Here is a 17,206-nt window from a genome sequence, read left to right as displayed (position 1 = left end):
CAGGTCACTCCTGCAGTGCGTAACGGAACCGGGTTCCGGCTCGCTCTGATCGCATCACTCCTGCACCCTGCAAGTTACGCCCTCGCCAGCTTCCACCTCCCGATCTAATTGTCCCAGAAGTCCCCGCACTTCCGCTGTACGGACGGGTCTTTGCCAAGATGGCCGCGCCCGTGCGCTATTACCGAAGGGAGCCGCCATCGCAGCTGCCGGACCCGCTAAGGCCGCCCTCCGGGTAGCCGCCATGTCGGTCTCCAGCTGCGACCAGATTCTGACAAAGCCAGAGACCGTGGACCGGAGGAGAAGTGCGGGAACGACCAAAGAGGCCGGGCGACCACTGGAGATGGCTGTGTCCGAGCCCGAGGCCAGCGCCGCGGTGAGAGCTGTGATGAGGCAGGGTGTTTTGGCGGTCAGAGATGGTCTACTTGAGGGGCAGTGATTGGAGTAGTCTGTGACGATAGGTGATTTGGGAACTGGTGGAATCGATGCTTGATGGTCTCTTGGGAGGTCGGTGTTCTGAGTTATCTGTGGGGTTAATGATTTGGCTTTAGGATATCAGTATTAGGAGGGATCTGCAGAGACAATGATGGGGAGGCGTCTGTGGCAGTCACTGAATGTCAGAGTTTGGAAGGGGATCAGAAATGGAGGCTTTGTGATGTGTCAGAGATACGGAAGGACCGTGGGGGTTGGCGGTTTGGGATGTCTATGGGAGCCAGCGATTATGGGTGCCTGTGGTGGTTAGAGCCTGGATTATCAAAAAGGGTCAATGTTAGGATTTGGGAAATTCAGTGATTGGGAGCATCTGGGAGCATCAGAGATTGGGGCTTGGGAGTCAGTGACAGTGATGTCTGTGGAAGTTTGATTAGCAGTATCTTCGAGGGTCAGTGGGTAATGGAGGAATCGGGGGGCCAGTGAGGGGGGAATATGACTGTTGGAGTTTGGGGAATCAATGTTGAGGTGTCTCTGGGGAGGTAGATGATTTGTACGTCATCTGGGGAGAAAAGGTAATTGGGGATGTATGCAGGTCAATAATTAGGTGGTGTCTAGCAGTAATAACTGTGCTTTGAGTAATGAGGTGATTAGTAGGAATTAATGATTGAAGATCCTCTATGATTCTGTGACTAAAAGCCTAAGGGGGTCAGGAGTTTGAGGGGATTGCTGCATTTAATGATTGAGGGTTCTTCGGTGGTCAGTGATTGGAGGTCTGTGGAGGTTAATGATTGTTCTGTGGAGAGTGATAGTTGGGAACTTGTAGAGATCCATAACTAGGAGAAGTTTGTGAAGGTTAGTGATTGGGGAGTATTTGGGTGTCAGTGATTGAAAACTTGCAGGAACAGTAGGAACAGACAGTCTGTAAGATGAGCATTTATTTTATGCCAGGGAGTGTTTTTTATTTTATTTGTTTGTTGTTGTTGTTTTGCAATCCCTGCTTTGTCCTCAAAACCGGGGAATGTTTTAAATGCTGGAGAGTCACCAGGAAACAGAACCAGAATCCCTCCCTCAATGACTTACATTCTAGAAATATGAGAGATATCATAAAATATAAACAAATAAAATTATTCCAGACACTAATAAGTGCTGAAGTAAGTAAAAGAGGATGATATGGTACAGAGTGATTGAGGGTAGGGAGTGCATGACTTTAGCCAGGTTAGTTATGGAAAGCTTTCCTTAGGAAATGACAGTTGGGTTGAGGCATAAATCACCACAAGAAGGCAGCCATGCAGAGATCTGAAGAAAGAGTGTTCCAGGAAGAAAAATACATCAACTGCGAAGGACCTGAGGTAGGAGTGAACTTGATGTGCTTAAAAAAGAGAAGGAAGATTAGTGCTGTTGGAGCACAGTCAGAGGGAAAGTAGAAAGCTGTGAATCATAGTGATAGGAAGGTATCAGATAATGTAGGATTTTATTGGCTAGGTAAGGATTTGGATTTTATTCTAGATGCAGTGAGAAGCCATTGAGTTTAAGCAGAGGAGTGACCTGTTCTGATTGATACCTTGAAAAGATTACCATGGCTACCTCATGGAAGATGGACTGCAGAGGGGCAAGAGTAGGTAGGTATAGGGAGGTCAGTTAGGAACTTTTTGCAATAGTCAAAGACAAGAGATTATGGTGATTTAGAATAGAGTTGTAGCAGCAAAATGAAATCAAATTCAGAATACATCTGGAGATAAGCAATAGAACTTACTAATGTGTTGATATATGGAGTATGAGGGAAGAGAAGAATCGAGATTTACATCTAGACTTTTAACCTGAAGAACTGGAGGGATGGTGATTCCATTTTCTGAATGGAAAGGGTTATGGTGGAAAAGACTAGATTTGGTGGATGGAAATGGGATCTGGGGTGATGTCAGTGGCTCTATTTTGGCCATGTCAAAATGCTCATTGCACATCTACCTAGAGATATTGTGTAGCCACTATATATATGAATCTGGAACTTAGGAAAGGTGTGAGCTAGGGAACCATTTTTTAAAAGCATCACAATAAAGATGGCATTTAAAGCCTTAAGATTGGCTTGGGTCACCTAGGAAGAGAAGACAGATAGGGAAGAGAAGAGAGCCAGGGACCGAGGGCTGGGTCACTCTGACATTTGAAAGTCTGGTAGAAGACAAAAAACAACAGAGAGAATAAGGGGTGCCCATTGAAGTAAGAGGAAAACTGTGCAAGTGGGTGTCAAAGTAGCATAGAGAAGAAAGCCTTTCAAGACAATAGGAGTAATAAATTGTCATATATGCTTTTGAGTCCTAAAGCAGGACTAGAGATCATTTGATTTTGTCAGTATGTAGCTCAATGGTTTTTTTGATTGATTAGAACTCCTTTATTGGAGTTAAGGGGATAATATCCTGTTAGAGTGAGTTGAAAGAATGAGAGGTAATGAAGTGGAAACAGCAAGTTTAGGCAACACTTATGAGGAGTTTTGCTGGTAAAGGAAGCAGAGAAATGGACATTGTATAGGATATGAAATCAAGAGGGGGTTTTCTTTAGATGAATGATATTAAGGCAACTCTGTGTGTCAATAGGAATGATCCAAATAAAAGGGAGAAATAGATGTTACAAAAGAGAAAGAGGTACTTGCAGGAGTGAAGTCTTTAGGAAGGCAGTTGGGGATGGGATTGAGAGCACAAATGGAGAAACTGGCCTTAGGTGAGAGAAGGAAGACTTTCCATTCTAACAGAAGAGAAGATATGTTATATATGAGTTTGGAAACAGGTTAATGGAATTGGTGGTAACGAGACAGGGTAATTCTTGTCCATTTGGATTTGTTTTCCTTTGAAAGCATAAAGCAAATTCATCAGCCAAGAGTGGGGAAGGAGTAGATGTTGGAGTTTTCAGAGTTAAAAAGGAGAATGTTCAAAATAATCATCTAGGAAAAAGGAAATGTGTATTTTCTAGGGTTAGGTAGTAGGACTACTGACAGGATTAGATGCCCATTTGGCATATGTGTTATAAATTTGAAGTTAGTCCACTCAGCACAGTTTGATTTTTCTCTTGCAATGTTCAGTTGCAAGGTTGCAGGCAGAGATTAAGAGGAGAGTTGGATTTAACCAAGGTCGAGGCTTTGATAGGTGAGTACAGTGGAGAAGAAGAGGAGCAAGGAAGTTAAAACTTTATAGTTTTCAATTGATTGTGTATGGTGCTAGAACAAGGAATCTGAACAAGAAAGAAAGGCTAGGTAAAGGTGGAAGATTGTGAAAAAGTGGTTAGGATCAGAGGGCTCAATGAGTTTGGAGAATTATTGGAGTGAATGTACGAGAAAAAGTAGCAGGATAGGAAATGATGGTCAGAGGGTGGAATGTCTTAGAGATTTTTGGAGGTGGTATAGTGATGGCAAGGTGTAAGTGCAGATGATTGATGAATAGGTGGCTGAATTTGAGTGGAGAAAAGGTTGTTGACCTCATGAAAAAGAGAGGCAAGGGTGTTGAATGGCTCTTCCACATTGATATGGAGGTAGTGCAGCATGATGGCAGGAATTTAGCTGGTGCTAAAGTTTTCAGTGACTGGGGTGGGATGACTGCAGAACAGAGCTAACACAGAAGTGAAAAACTGCTATCCTTAGACAGGCCTGCTGCAAGGTCTGCTTTTTGCTGGCATCTGGGAAATTAGATTTCAGGAAGGATCCCACCATTCCCGGAACTGATTAAGAGTAGTTCCCAGTGCTTAAAGAATACATACAGTGTGGTTTATGCTGAACACCTGCTTTCTTCTGGGAGTCTGGAATTTTTGTACATGCAGGCAGAGAGTGCCTACCTGACCAGCCCCCAGTGAAACCCTTAGGCAGTACTGGTCTCTAATGAGCTTCCCTAGTAGACAACATTTCATACATGTTATTATAACTCACTTCCAGAGGAATTAAGCATGTTTTTTTTTTTTTTTTTTTTTTGAGACGGAGTCTCACTGTTGCCCAGGCTGGAGTGCAGTGGCGTGATCTCGGCTCACTGCAGGCTCCGCCCCCTGGGGTTCAGCCATTCTCCTGCCTCAGCCTCCCACGTAGCAGGGATTACAAGCGCCCGCCACCTCGCCTGGCTAATTTTTTGTATTTTTAGTAGAGACGGGGTTTCACCGTGTTAGCCAGGATGGTCTCGATCTCCTGACCTCGTGATCCGCCCGCCTCGGCCTCCCGAAGTGCTGGGATTACAGGCGTGAGCCACCGTGCCCGGCCCATTAAGCATGTTTTATATGACTTCACTGGGAGAGGACTCATGGATGCTGGTGCCTGGTGTCCTCTGGACTTTACCTCATGCTGATTAACTGACTTTGCTTTGTACACTTTTGCTACGATAAATAATAGCTATGAGTACAATTATATACTGAGTCATGTGAGTCCTCCTAGCAAATCACTGGACCCAGAAGGGTTAATGGCTGAAAACCTGGTGATACTATAAATAAGCTATGAATTTTGAAGGAAGAATGAGAAATGGTTGAAAGTAATCATTTACCTCATCTTTAGACCCTGAGGTACATGGGTCATGGCAGGGAGGCAGGTGGTGCAGGAAAGACAGCCTCCACTCCTCTGAGGCTCCTGTAAGGAAGCAGAACCCTCAGGAGACAGGTAGATTTCAGGTAAAACATGCAAATGAAGGGAGTGGCTAAAGAGGTTGAGGGAGGAGTGGAATTTGCTGGCAGTAATTAGAGTTTCTATAAAGGCCACTGCTTGAGAATTCTGTTGGTGTCAGTGATTGGGGATTGATAAGATAAGGGATTTGGGCTAATGGGAGATAGATTACCATGTGTCCTGTGGGTATCATTGGTTGAGGAACCTGTGAGAATATGTGATTGGAGTGTCTGTGGGGGCAAGTGACTGGGGAGATCTGCTGCTGCTACTGATTGGGAGGTTTGCTTTACCCAGTCATTTTGGAACTATAGGCCCAGTAATTAGGCAAGGCTGTCTGTATCAGCTCAGTGATTGGAAGGCCAGTGACAATCAATGATGGGAGATTATTGGTAGTCAGTGACTAGAGGTCTGTGGGGTTAAATTGATTACTTTTGCAGGTAATTGAATGGTGGTCTGGCCAGGCGCAGTGGCTGACATCTGTAATCTCAGCACTTTGGGAAGCTGAGGTGGAAGGATTGCTTGAGCCCAGGAGTTTGAGCCCAGCCTGGGCAACATAGTGAGAACATGTCTCTACAAAAAAATTTAAAGACCAGTCAGGCATGGGTGGTGCATGCCTGTAGTCCCAGCCACTTGGAGGCTGAGGTGGGAGAATTGCTTGAGTCCAGGAATTCAAGGTGTTGGTGAGCTATGTTTACGCTATTGCACTTCAGCCTGGGCAACAGAGTGAGACTTTATCTACCCCCCACCCCACTGCAAAAAAAAGAAGGAAAAAAAATTGGTTGTCTGTAAGGATAAGGGATTATCTTTAAATGTTAGACAAACATGTTTGAATGTATATTTATTAGTATCAAAATTCTCCCATAGCTGTGCCATCCTCCTCCACCTGCCTAATAAGAGGACTTCAACATACTTTAATTTCTTCCCTACTCCCACCCCCCTAGTTAGTGTTCTGCTTATTTTTTAATATCATACCTCTTGATTTTAAGGATACTTTCATAACAGTTGTACAAGCACATTATCAAGTTACTTAGATTTAACCAGACATTTTGCTGGTTGTATTTTTCATAACTCTCTCTTGTATATTAAGTCTTTCCCAATTTTGAAATCTTTATTCTGATCCATTTTTACTTCTTTTAAAAATCATTCATTCTCATTTTCTGCTTGTTTTCCTCTTTCTCCTCCCCTTCCCCCTTCCTCTATTTCTCCCCAACTTTCTCCTTTATTTCTAAAGAACATTGGTAGTGTACTTTCTGCATTCTTACATGCCTAAAATATCTTAATTTTGCTGCCAAACATAAATGACTTTTTTTTTTTTTTTTGAGATGGAGTCTCTGTTGCCCAGGCTGGAGAGCAATGGCTTGATCTTGGCTCACTGTAACCTACACCTCCTGGGTTCAAGCAGTTCTCCTCCCTCTGCCTCCTGAGTAGCTGGAATTACAGGTGCCTGCCACCACGCCTGGCTCATTTTTGTATTTTTAATAGAGACCATGTTGGCCAGGCTGGTCTCAAACTCCTGACCTCACACGATCCACCTGCCTTGGCCTCCCAAATTGCTGGGATTACAGGCATGAGCCACTGCACCTGGCCCATAAATGATTTTTTTGACTGGTTATAAAAATCAAGGGTCTCAATTCTTCTACCTCAGAACTATAAATACTGCTCAATAGCCTTTTAGCATCCCCTGTTATAGAAGAGAAGACAAAGATCGATTCTGTTCCTTTTTATCTTTCTTTTTTTTTTTTTTTTGAGACGGAGTCTCGCTCTGTCCCCCAGGCTGGAGTGCAGTGGCGCAATTCGGCTCACTGCAAGCTCCGCCTCCTGGGTTCACGCCATTCTCCTGCCTCAGCCTCTCCGAGTAGCTGGGACTACAAGCGCCCGCCACCACGCCCGGCTAATTTTTTGTATTTTTAGTAGAGACGGGGTTTCACCGTGGTCTCGATCTCCTGACCTCGTGATCCGCCCGCCTCGGCCTCCCAAAGTGCTGGGATTACAAGCGTGAGCCACCGCGCCCGGCCGATTCTGTTCCTTTTTTCTTTTTCTTTTTTTTTTTTGGCTATTTGTCTTTCTCTCCGATATGCACGTGATTCTATCCTCTTGAATAAAGAAATTCACAATAGGGACGTTTCTGTTTGTCGAGATAGGGTCTCACTCTCTCAGCCAGGCTGGAGTGCAGTGGTGTGATCTCAGCTTCCTGTAGCCTTGACGTCCTGGGCTGAGGTGATCCTCCTGCTTCAGCCTCCTGAGTAGCTGGGACTACAGGCATGCACCACCATGTCCAGCTAAGTTTTGTATTTTCTTGTAGAGATGGAGTTTTGCCATGTTGCCCAGGCTGGTCTCAAACTTCTGAGCTCAAGCAATCCTCCTGCTTCAGCCTCCCAAAGTGCTGGGATTACAGGCATGAGCCACTGTGCCCAGCTCAGTAGGGACATTTCTTAATATGGTTTTTGTTTCTCAAAATAATGAAAAATTGAGTAGAGAATAGGTATCCTTTATAATATCATGATCAACAGTGAGTAGTCATGGTAAGAACAAATTATTATCTTGTCCAAATCACTCACTAAATGTGGATAACATTAGCGTGAACAGGAATATGCTATCACAGGTATCAGTAACATTCAAACATGTGACTATGGCCTTTACCCAGAAGGAATGGAAGCAACTGGATCCTGCTCAGAGGAACCTGTATAATGATGTGATGCTGGAGAACTACAGCAACCAAGCCTCAATGGGTAAGAACAATTCCTTTGTAATTCAAAATGTGTCCACTGTGATACCTTCTCTCTGGAGTCCTTGATAAGTTTGGCCTTCATTTTTGTGGGTCAAAGGGCTTTCTTCTCTTTTGGGTACTAGGCAGGGTATTTGTGCCCCTGCCTCCAAAATGGAAGGTCTATTTAGTTGACCTGGCATTCACATTGTGAAACTCCAGAAGCCATGTATTCTTTAGGCCCTGAAGTACAAATGCTGGGGCTTCATTTCTGGGATGGTTGTTCTAACACTCAGTTTCTGCTATTTCTCATGAGCTCCCAAACCAGACATGATCTCCAAGTTGGAAAAAGGAGAAGCACCATGGTTGGGGAAGAGAAAAAGACCCAGTCAAGGTTGTTCAAGTAAAATAGCAAGATACAAGCAAAAAGAAACTGATGGAAGTAAGTTGTAACTTTGAAATTTTTTGGAGAGTAATTTATTCTGAAATTCTTCTTAAAGATCCTAGACCTTTCTTTCTTAACTAGAAAATAGCAGTAGAAAAAATCAGGATTTCCTGAGGAAAGAATATTTTGAACTACAAAGATTCTGTAACCTGAGAGATTCTAATATCTCTTCCTTTTATGAACTTGTTCACATGAGAGGTTCTATGTGAGGTTTGCTATAGTAGTGAGCTGGTGTTAACTATGGGAGTTTGGTTAAATCACCTGTATCAGTCATTTTCCATTCAGTTTTGCTCCATGAAGGAATGAGCCCCTGAAATCTTAATTACTTACAACAAGAAAAATTGATTTGTTGCTCAAGCCACAGCGCTATTCCATGTTATCTTTATTTGGGGACCTATGCTGAAAGAGCATTCTCCATTTAGCAAATTCTGGTCTCATGGCAGAGGGAAAAAAAAGGGTGAGTGGAACCACATGGTAACTCTTAAAGTCACTGCTTGGAAGTTGTAGATATCCCTTTCAGCTCATATTTTATTGGTCAAAGCAGGCCATCTGGCCACTCCTGAGTTCAACATGGTAGGAATGTATAATCCTTCCACTGGGAAGGGTGCTATAATTCAAAAGGCTATGCATTTGGAAGGGGCTGGGAGGTATAATCTTGCCACGGGAAACAATAATACTATCTGTCACACCAGTCAGGTTGTGGTAGGATAAAAGGTGAAAACCAGGGCTCTGAAACTCGGTACCAGCCCCTCAGATGCCTAACTGATCCTTCCATATAGCCACATATCCTTATTCCTATGCTCAATTGCTCAGTCTTCAGAAGGAGCAGTAGCCCTCTTAGCTGTTCTTGATCCTACTCCTGCTTCCCTTATATAAATCAGTGCTTTTTTAAAAAAGCATCCTCCCTTTTCCTAATATCCTCAACTTTTCTCCTTTTCTCCACCCATACTCCAAGACCCTAGGGTATCAAATTTTCTCCTATGTATTTGGACATTCTTAGATCTGCCCTCTTTCCAAATCTCTTGGCATGATGCTCCTGCCCTGAGTTATTTCTGTTTCTCTCCTTTCACTGTGAAATTCTCTAGACCCATGATCTATAGCACATCATCATTTCCATTTTCTCCTTAACCCCTGCAGTCAAATCCCACAGAATTTATGCTTCTATCTAAATTTCTGACTTTAAGGTCACCACTGCTTACTTTTCAGTGCATACTTTAATCATTTTTGTTAGCTTGAAGTTCTCACTCACCCAGTTTGAATTGTACAACTTGAATCAGATCTTATCCTCTAAGGGCTTCTTTATCATTTACTTACTAGCTTCTCTTCCTTCTCATTTTGCTGAGGTGTCCCTAAGGTTTTGTCTTCTACCATCTGTTCTTTTTAAAAATTGTATTGATTATTCATTGTGCAAATAAAAGCTATTTATTCTACACTTGTGACTTCCAAATGGACATCTCCAATTCCTTTGTCTTATACTCATATTTGACCTACTTACACAACAGCTTATTCTTAGGATATCAGAAATGGAAAGCTTTGTCTTTCTCTCTAAATTAGAGGTTCTTTTCATCTTCCCTGTTTTTATCAGGGTATCTGATTATAGGACTGTCTCCCATAGAGTTACTATCCTGTCTTCAGTTTCTGGTTCTTTTTCTCAATTTTCAGTGTCATCATACAAATCAGGTTCATATTATCTCATACTTATTTTTTCCAATTCTTAGGTAAATTTGCTAAATCCATTTTTTTTCCTAATTTTTTCTCTTTTTTTCATAGAGACAGGGTCTTGCTATGTTGCCCAGGCTGGTCTTGAACTGCTAATCTCAAGCAATTCTCCCTCCTCAGCTTCCCAGTGTTGGGATTACAGGTGTAAGCCACCATGCCCAGCTTTAATTGATCTTAGATGTTACCACCAAACATTAAAATATTCAGTTTTTATTTATGTTACCATAGTCTCGAAATTATTAATAGCAGAATATCTGCTATGTCTTTCAAGTTTCTTTTGACCCTGAATTGTCCAAGACTGTATGAATTCCCTGAGACCAGAGGAACCAGTCTTTCAAATGACAAATGAAGAGACTCATTGGAGTTTCTGATTCATCCATTAATGGCTCCAGTTTTGGCTATCCTTACTTTTCTTGTTGACATTTTAAATTACAGCTAAAAAGCAATCCTGAGTCATTTAATACATCTTTATCATTGCTACAATGACCCTCTTCTTGGTTCAGTTCTTTTTTTTTTTTTTTTTTTTTTTTTGAGACAGAGTCTGGCTCTGTAGCCCAGGAAGGATGGAGTGCAGTGGCACAATCTCAGCTCACTGCAAGCTCCGCCTCCCGGGTTCACACCATTCTTCTGCCTCAGCCTCCCGAGTAGCTGGGACTACAGGTGCCCGCCACCATGCCCGGCTAATTTTTTTGTATTTTTGGTAGAGACGGGATTTCACCATGTTAGCCAGGATGGTCTCGATCTCCTGACCTCGTGATCCACCCGACTCGGCCTCCCAAAGTGCTGGGATTACAGGCTTAAGCCACTGCGTCCGGCTGGTTCAGGTTCTTATATATTACTTAGGTGGCTCTTCAAAGAAGGACTGTTCTATTCTCTCCAATAATTTGCTGGGCCAAGTGAGCTCCATATTTGTTTCTGAAGTTACAGTTGTTTTAGCTTAGCATTTATGTTTTAGTTACTGTCTCAAATTCAAGAAAAACTTCCAGCCTTAGTCAATTGCTCTTCCAGACCCAACTCTTCTCTGGTATTACCATATTACTATACCAATTTACTTGTTCAAATTCTCCTCCTTTCCTTCATGGTGATATTTTCTTGTAGTACCTTGTGTCTTTTCCTGCTGGCAGATATCAGTTGGGACCAGCCAAATTCGTCATTGTAAAGGTTCTTATAATATTACATGTCAAGGGGAAAGTTTTCAGTTTTGATTCCTATCTTTCCAGAAGGAAATTTTTCATCCATGTTTTCCATCATCCTTGGGCATTGAAAGACACAGCTTTGGCCAGGCACGGTGGCTCACGCCTGTAATCCCAGCACTTTGGGAGGCTGAGGCGGGTGGATCACGAGGTCAGGAGATCGAGACCACGGTGAAACCCCATCTCTACTAAAAATACAAAAAAAAATTAGCTGGGCACGGTGGCGGGCGCCTATAGTCCCAGCTACTCGGGAGACTGAGGCAGGAGAATGGCATGAACCCGGGAGGTGGAGCTTGCAGTGAGCCGAGATTGCGCCACTGCACTCCAGCCTGGGCGACAGAGCAAGACTCCGTCTTAAAAAAAAAAAAAAAAAAAAAGAAAGACACAGCCTTGTCATGGTACCTAATAATTTGTTATACTCTCTGCATCACTTAAAATTTCCTAAATGAAAAAGCAGCCAGCAACTGCACTTCTCTAGACTCCCTAATATATATATATATGTATATCTCTGTCTGTATCTACAGATATATATCTGTCTATACATATATAGATATATATCTGTCTATATATATAGATAGATATTTTATTTTTCAAAAACTGATCTTCTGCAACATGGGAATTAATCTCTCTAATATCCTTTATAAAAGTAATAATATTTCCTTTCTATCCATTCAGATACCATAACTCTTTTCGGTTTGAGTCCAGTTTTCACTTTCTCAGTGTAATGTTTCTTTACCGTCAAGGTGGCTATTCACTTCCTGCTTCTTTCTCTTTGAAGTCATGGGGATTTTTATATCCGCTTCTCTCTAAAACTGTGTAATTCTCACTCTGAAGCTTTTTCTGCTATTCCATGCCTATAGCATGTAGCTGAAAAATGACACCCCTAAATGGTGGCCCCAGCTCTTAAGATTATAGTTTTTATACATGTAGTATCCATAGTTAGCTAACAGAAGTCTATAAATTTCAATTTCAGGTTCTTAGGCAAAAGAATATTATTGCACTACCTGGTGTTTACCACTGTCCAATCAATTGTTTTTAGCCAGAATTTGGATTATGTAGTACAAACATAGTGGCCCACAGCTTTCAGTGTGGGTAATGGTCTCAGAGAAGGGAAGCAGGGATTAAGAAGACATCTCAAAATGTGTAAGTGTATAATGTATGGCAGAAAGAATGTGAGCAACCATTTAGAGCTGGGAATAAACTTAAAAATTTATAATTGACAATTAGAATGACCTGAAAAGAACAAATATATATTCCATAGCAAACTATTAGAAAACAAAACAAGCTTGGATGTACACTATAAATCAGATTGAGTAAAGTTTGTTTGCTAAGCTAATTACTATGAATTTTATCATTCGATGAAAGCATCAGGTAATTTAGAGAAACTAGGGATTTTTAAAGTACAAGAATATCATTTTAGGGGTCATTTCAGCGGTAGCAATGGAAAGGAAAAGATATGTCAGCAGGAAAAGATCTAAGCACTACAAGATAAATTCACCATGAGTAGTATAAAGTGGATAACCTTCCTATTTGTTCTCTCAGCCACTTATCAGCTCATCAGTACTTCTTGGTGGACTCACTTTATTTTTCTTTTCTGGCTCTTTTGGATATAATAACAAAAGTTTACGTTAGCTAGCTTCAGTAAATGCAGGAATTTGTGATAAGGACGTGGGTATATCCCTTACAAGCTAAGGGCAAGATAGTTCAGCCAGTCCTCACCAGGGACTAGAAATAGGAACTAGAAAGGAACCAGGAAGCCATTGGGAATTGAAATTGTGCAAATGATATCTTTAAAGACACAGTTCTTATGTCTCTGCTTCTCTGTGTGTGTATGTTTCATACTTTGATTTAACGAGCTTTCTGTTTACATAGAGAAAATATGCCTTACTAATACCTGCTTTATATAATTTCTAAATTTAAGTACCAAGTGGAGACTAACTGGAGTCAAATTTGTTAGAAGAAAGAATCTTGCTGGACATCTTGGTTTGAGTCAGATTTGTCTCCAACTGTGCCCATGGAGAATTGGGGTAATATAGTATAGGCTGCAGGAGCAATATACTATGGCCAGCTTGGGAGTTATCAGAACTGGGCAGCTTGGGCTTATAAGAAACCTCAGGAAGTATCAGCTACAATCATAAGCTCTTTTAACTCCATGTATTCCCTATTCACTTCTCCCTGTGTTTATTTCATCTTCTATCCCAGGTTGCACACTCATATTTTTAAGCAGCAAAAACTTTAAAAAATCCCTACTGTCACTTTTCCCACCTCTTTTTACTTCAACATTTTCCCCCTGAAGTCCATTCACCCTAGTTGTTTCATTCACATTAGTATACCAGGCTTGAATAAAAATTTAACCCTACAACAGGTCATTTCTTTACAAGTTTTATTCCAAAATATAAGAGTACAAAGATTCACAAGAATATCTCACTGAATTCCATTTTAGAAGTCCAGCTAGATGATCACCAGCTTGAAAATAACCAGAAATCTCAAAACAAACTCCTCAGGGAAGTTGTAGTCAAGAAGAAAACTCAAGCTAAGAAGAATGGCAATGACTGTGGTTCACTGGGGAAAAAAAATAATTTGCATACAAAACATGTTCCTTCAAAGAAAAGGCTTCTTAAATTTGAGTCATGTGGAAAAATTTTGAAACAGAATTTAGATTTACCTGATCACTCAAGAAACTGTGTAAAAAGGAAATCTGATGCAGCTAAAGAACACAAGAAGTCATTCAACCATAGCTTATCTGATACAAGGAAAGGCAAAAAGCAAACTGGAAAGAAACATGAGAAATTATCCAACCATAGCTCATCTGATAAGTGTAACAAAACTGGCAAAAGACATGACAAATTATGCTGTCATAGCTCATCCCATATTAAACAGGACAAAATTCAAACTAGAGAGAAACATGAGAAATCATCCAGCCTTAGCTCGTCTACTAAGCATGAAAAACCTCAAGCTTGTGTGAAACCCTATGAATGTAATCAATGTGGAAAGGTTCTCAGCCATAAACAAGGACTCATTGACCATCAGAGAGTTCATACTGGGGAGAAACCATATGAATGTAATGAATGTGGGATAGCCTTTAGCCAAAAGTCACACCTTGTTGTACATCAGAGAACTCACACTGGAGAAAAACCATATGAATGCATTCAGTGTGGCAAAGCCCATGGTCATAAACATGCACTCACTGACCATCTAAGAATTCATACTGGAGAAAAGCCCTATGAATGTGCTGAATGTGGGAAAACCTTCAGACACAGCTCAAACCTTATTCAACATGTGAGATCTCACACAGGTGAGAAGCCATATGAATGTAAGGAATGTGGGAAGTCCTTTAGGTATAACTCATCTCTTACCGAACATGTGAGAACACATACAGGTGAAATACCATATGAATGCAATGAATGTGGAAAAGCCTTTAAGTATAGCTCATCCCTTACTAAACACATGAGAATTCATACAGGTGAGAAACCCTTTGAATGTAATGAATGTGGGAAAGCTTTCAGCAAGAAGTCACACCTCATTATACATCAAAGAACTCATACTAAGGAGAAACCTTATAAATGTAAAGAGTGTGGAAAAGCCTTTGGACATAGCTCATCTCTTACTTACCATATGAGAACTCATACAGGTGAAAGTCCCTTTGAATGTAATCAATGTGGGAAAGGCTTTAAACAAATTGAAGGCCTTACTCAACATCAGAGAGTTCATACTGGAGAGAAACCGTATGAGTGTAATGAATGTGGGAAAGCCTTTAGCCAAAAGTCTCACCTCATTGTACATCAGAGAACTCATACTGGGGAGAAACCTTATGAATGTAACGAATGTGAAAAAGCCTTTAATGCAAAGTCACAGCTTGTTATACATCAGCGATCCCACACTGGAGAAAAACCCTATGAATGTAATGAATGTGGGAAAACTTTCAAACAAAATGCATCCCTAACCAAACATGTGAAAACTCATTCAGAAGAGAAATCTCATGAGTGAAGTTAATGTGGGAAATTTGTTAACTAAATTTAAGGTTTTGTTGAACCTTGGAAATATGCTGAATTTAAAGAGTGTTAGAAAGCCTTTAGCAAGATGTCACACCTTGTTGTACATGAGAAACTTTGAAAATGGATCTTCATATAGAATCAGTGGATGGAAACAAGGGTTTAAACTTGATACAAAACCATTTATAAAAAATATTGTTTTAACAATACTCAATTATTATAAATCATCTACATGTTCAGATTGAAATTGAAAGCTTTAAAAATTGTGAATAATTTGAATATTCAAAGCAATGGAGAAACAAGTTATATATGCTGACAGTTCCTGTGTTTCTTCTTCTTTTGTACTTAAGCACCATATATTAGAGTTGAATTTGCATGTCTGTTTATTGCCTTATGTAAATGATTGTGGCCATTTGTATAAGCCTCTTTGACATTTTCACCCAGCTCTTTCTTAATGTCTATGTTGGCTTCTGCATCAGCAGAAATCTTTTTAAAAGGGTTGTTACATATGTAAAAAATGTTAACAGGAAAACTAGAGAAAATAAAGCAGCTGAGGATACAAATGTGCTGTTAGGGAGTGATATTCAAGATATATTGTGAAGTGTAAACAAGCAGGTTGCTGAACCATGTATATAGTATGTTCTCCTTTGTGTACAAAAGGGTATGTTTGTTTAACCTCTGTCTCTTATCTCTGTATGTGTATGTATCTTTGTATGCATAGATACATGTATTTGTATGTGAATAGACTTTGAAAAAATACAGAATAAACTTCATGGTGGTTGCCATTGGGCACAGGAGTATAGGATTGGAGTCTAGGATAGGAACAAGACTTCCTTGTATATTTGGATTTTTAAATCATGCACATGTATTATTTTTATAATTAAAATATTTTAATATGCATAAATCAACATTATTTAAGGTTGTCACTGAGCCTCTCCACGATGTTGTTTGACAGAGTTAAAATCTTTGTATGCTTATTCATGAATGATGATGAATCTAAAGTATATAGTATGAAACTTGATGTTGAATTCATAAAGCCTTTTTCTATCAAACACAAATTCTTTCATTAACATAGTGAATTATAACAGCACTATGTTTCTACATTTGACATTTTTTCAGACTGATGATGAATTGTCATTGCAGGTGAATGAAAGTGATTTTCTGAATAATCACCCCATTTTATCTTGTATTCAAAGAACTAACACACAAACACCTCAATCAGGGAATTCAAATGAAACAAATGTCACCCCGCTCTGTTCTCACTCAGTATTGGGTATTATTTACTGGATCACTGTACTCTTTCTGAGTGAACCCAGAGTTGGCCTCAGAATCATTGTGCAGCATGCATTCTAGAAGGTACTATGCATCAACTTGGACTGTCACAGGAGACCTATTTGCCATTGCACACCTGGATTTTTTTTTACTCTTGAGCCATAGATTAAAAATACTTCTGGCTAGGCATGGTGGATGCCTGTAATCTCCAGCACTTTGGGAGGCCAAGGTGGGTGGATCACTTGAGGCCAGGAGTTTGAGACCAGACTAGCCAACACAGTGAAACCCCATCTCTACTAAAAATACAAAAAATTAGCTGGGCATGCTGTAATCCCTGCAATCCCAGCCACTTAGGTGGCTGAGGCAAGAGAGTTGCTTGCACCCAGGAGGTGGAGGTTACAGTGCACTCCAGCCTGGGCAACAGAGTGAGGCTCTGTCTCAAAAAAAAGAAAACAAAAAACCCACAAAACTTCTGACTTATTTTAAAATCTAAGTTGTTACACTAAAAGCAGAGACATAAGTACAGAAATGTTTTTCAAAAACATCATACCTTTATTTTAATACAATATTAATTTACATAATATAAAATATAATTTGGCATGTTATATTTTATATTTTTTAAAGCACAATCACTACATTATTTCATTTATTCCTCAGAACTAACATATGAGCAGTAATCAGGACTTGTCTAGTTATGTTCAATTCTATTGAGTAAATATTTCACCTAGACAGTAATTTAGCATTAATAATAGGCCCTAAAGAAATATGTGCTTAAATGCCATCTTTACAAATATTTATCATTCAAGCTCCTTCCTTCCTGACCTCATTTCAGAG

General features: G+C 40.4%; 1 protein-coding gene across 3 annotated transcripts; it reads left to right on the top strand.

The window, feature by feature from the left end:
- Positions 1 to 226: 226 nt before the first annotated feature.
- On the top strand, positions 227 to 15,958 carry ZFP37 (ZFP37 zinc finger protein). Of its 3 annotated transcripts, none has more exons than XM_003264011.4 (4): positions 227 to 373; positions 7,695 to 7,776; positions 8,068 to 8,193; positions 13,552 to 15,958. In XM_003264011.4, the coding sequence occupies exons 1-4, from the start codon at positions 242 to 244 to the stop codon at positions 15,093 to 15,095; spliced, it is 1,884 nt and encodes a 627-aa protein (XP_003264059.1). In that variant the 5' UTR covers positions 227 to 241; the 3' UTR covers positions 15,096 to 15,958. The 3 variants fall into 3 exon arrangements, with proteins under 3 accessions (XP_003264059.1, XP_012364307.1, XP_003264058.1); XM_012508853.2 differs by having other exon boundaries at positions 7,692 to 7,776; XM_003264010.4 differs by having other exon boundaries at positions 7,650 to 7,776.
- The last annotated feature ends 1,248 nt before the right edge of the window (positions 15,959 to 17,206 follow it).

Source organism: Nomascus leucogenys, chromosome 8 (assembly GCF_006542625.1).
Source record: "Nomascus leucogenys isolate Asia chromosome 8, Asia_NLE_v1, whole genome shotgun sequence".
Lineage (NCBI taxonomy): Eukaryota > Metazoa > Chordata > Mammalia > Primates > Hylobatidae > Nomascus > Nomascus leucogenys.
This window is presented reverse-complemented; position numbering and strand designations above follow the sequence as displayed.

Bases quoted from the DNA above. Each gene is read 5' to 3' on its own strand.
- ZFP37 (XM_003264010.4), top strand. From the start codon at position 242: ATGTCGGTCTCCAGCTGCGACCAGATTCTGACAAAGCCAGAGACCGTG. The intron at 374-7,649 runs GTGAGAGCTGTG...ATGCTATCACAG, and splicing joins AGCCCGAGGCCAGCGCCGCG to GTATCAGTAACATTCAAACA. The intron at 7,777-8,067 runs GTAAGAACAATT...ATTTCTCATGAG, and splicing joins CAGCAACCAAGCCTCAATGG to CTCCCAAACCAGACATGATC.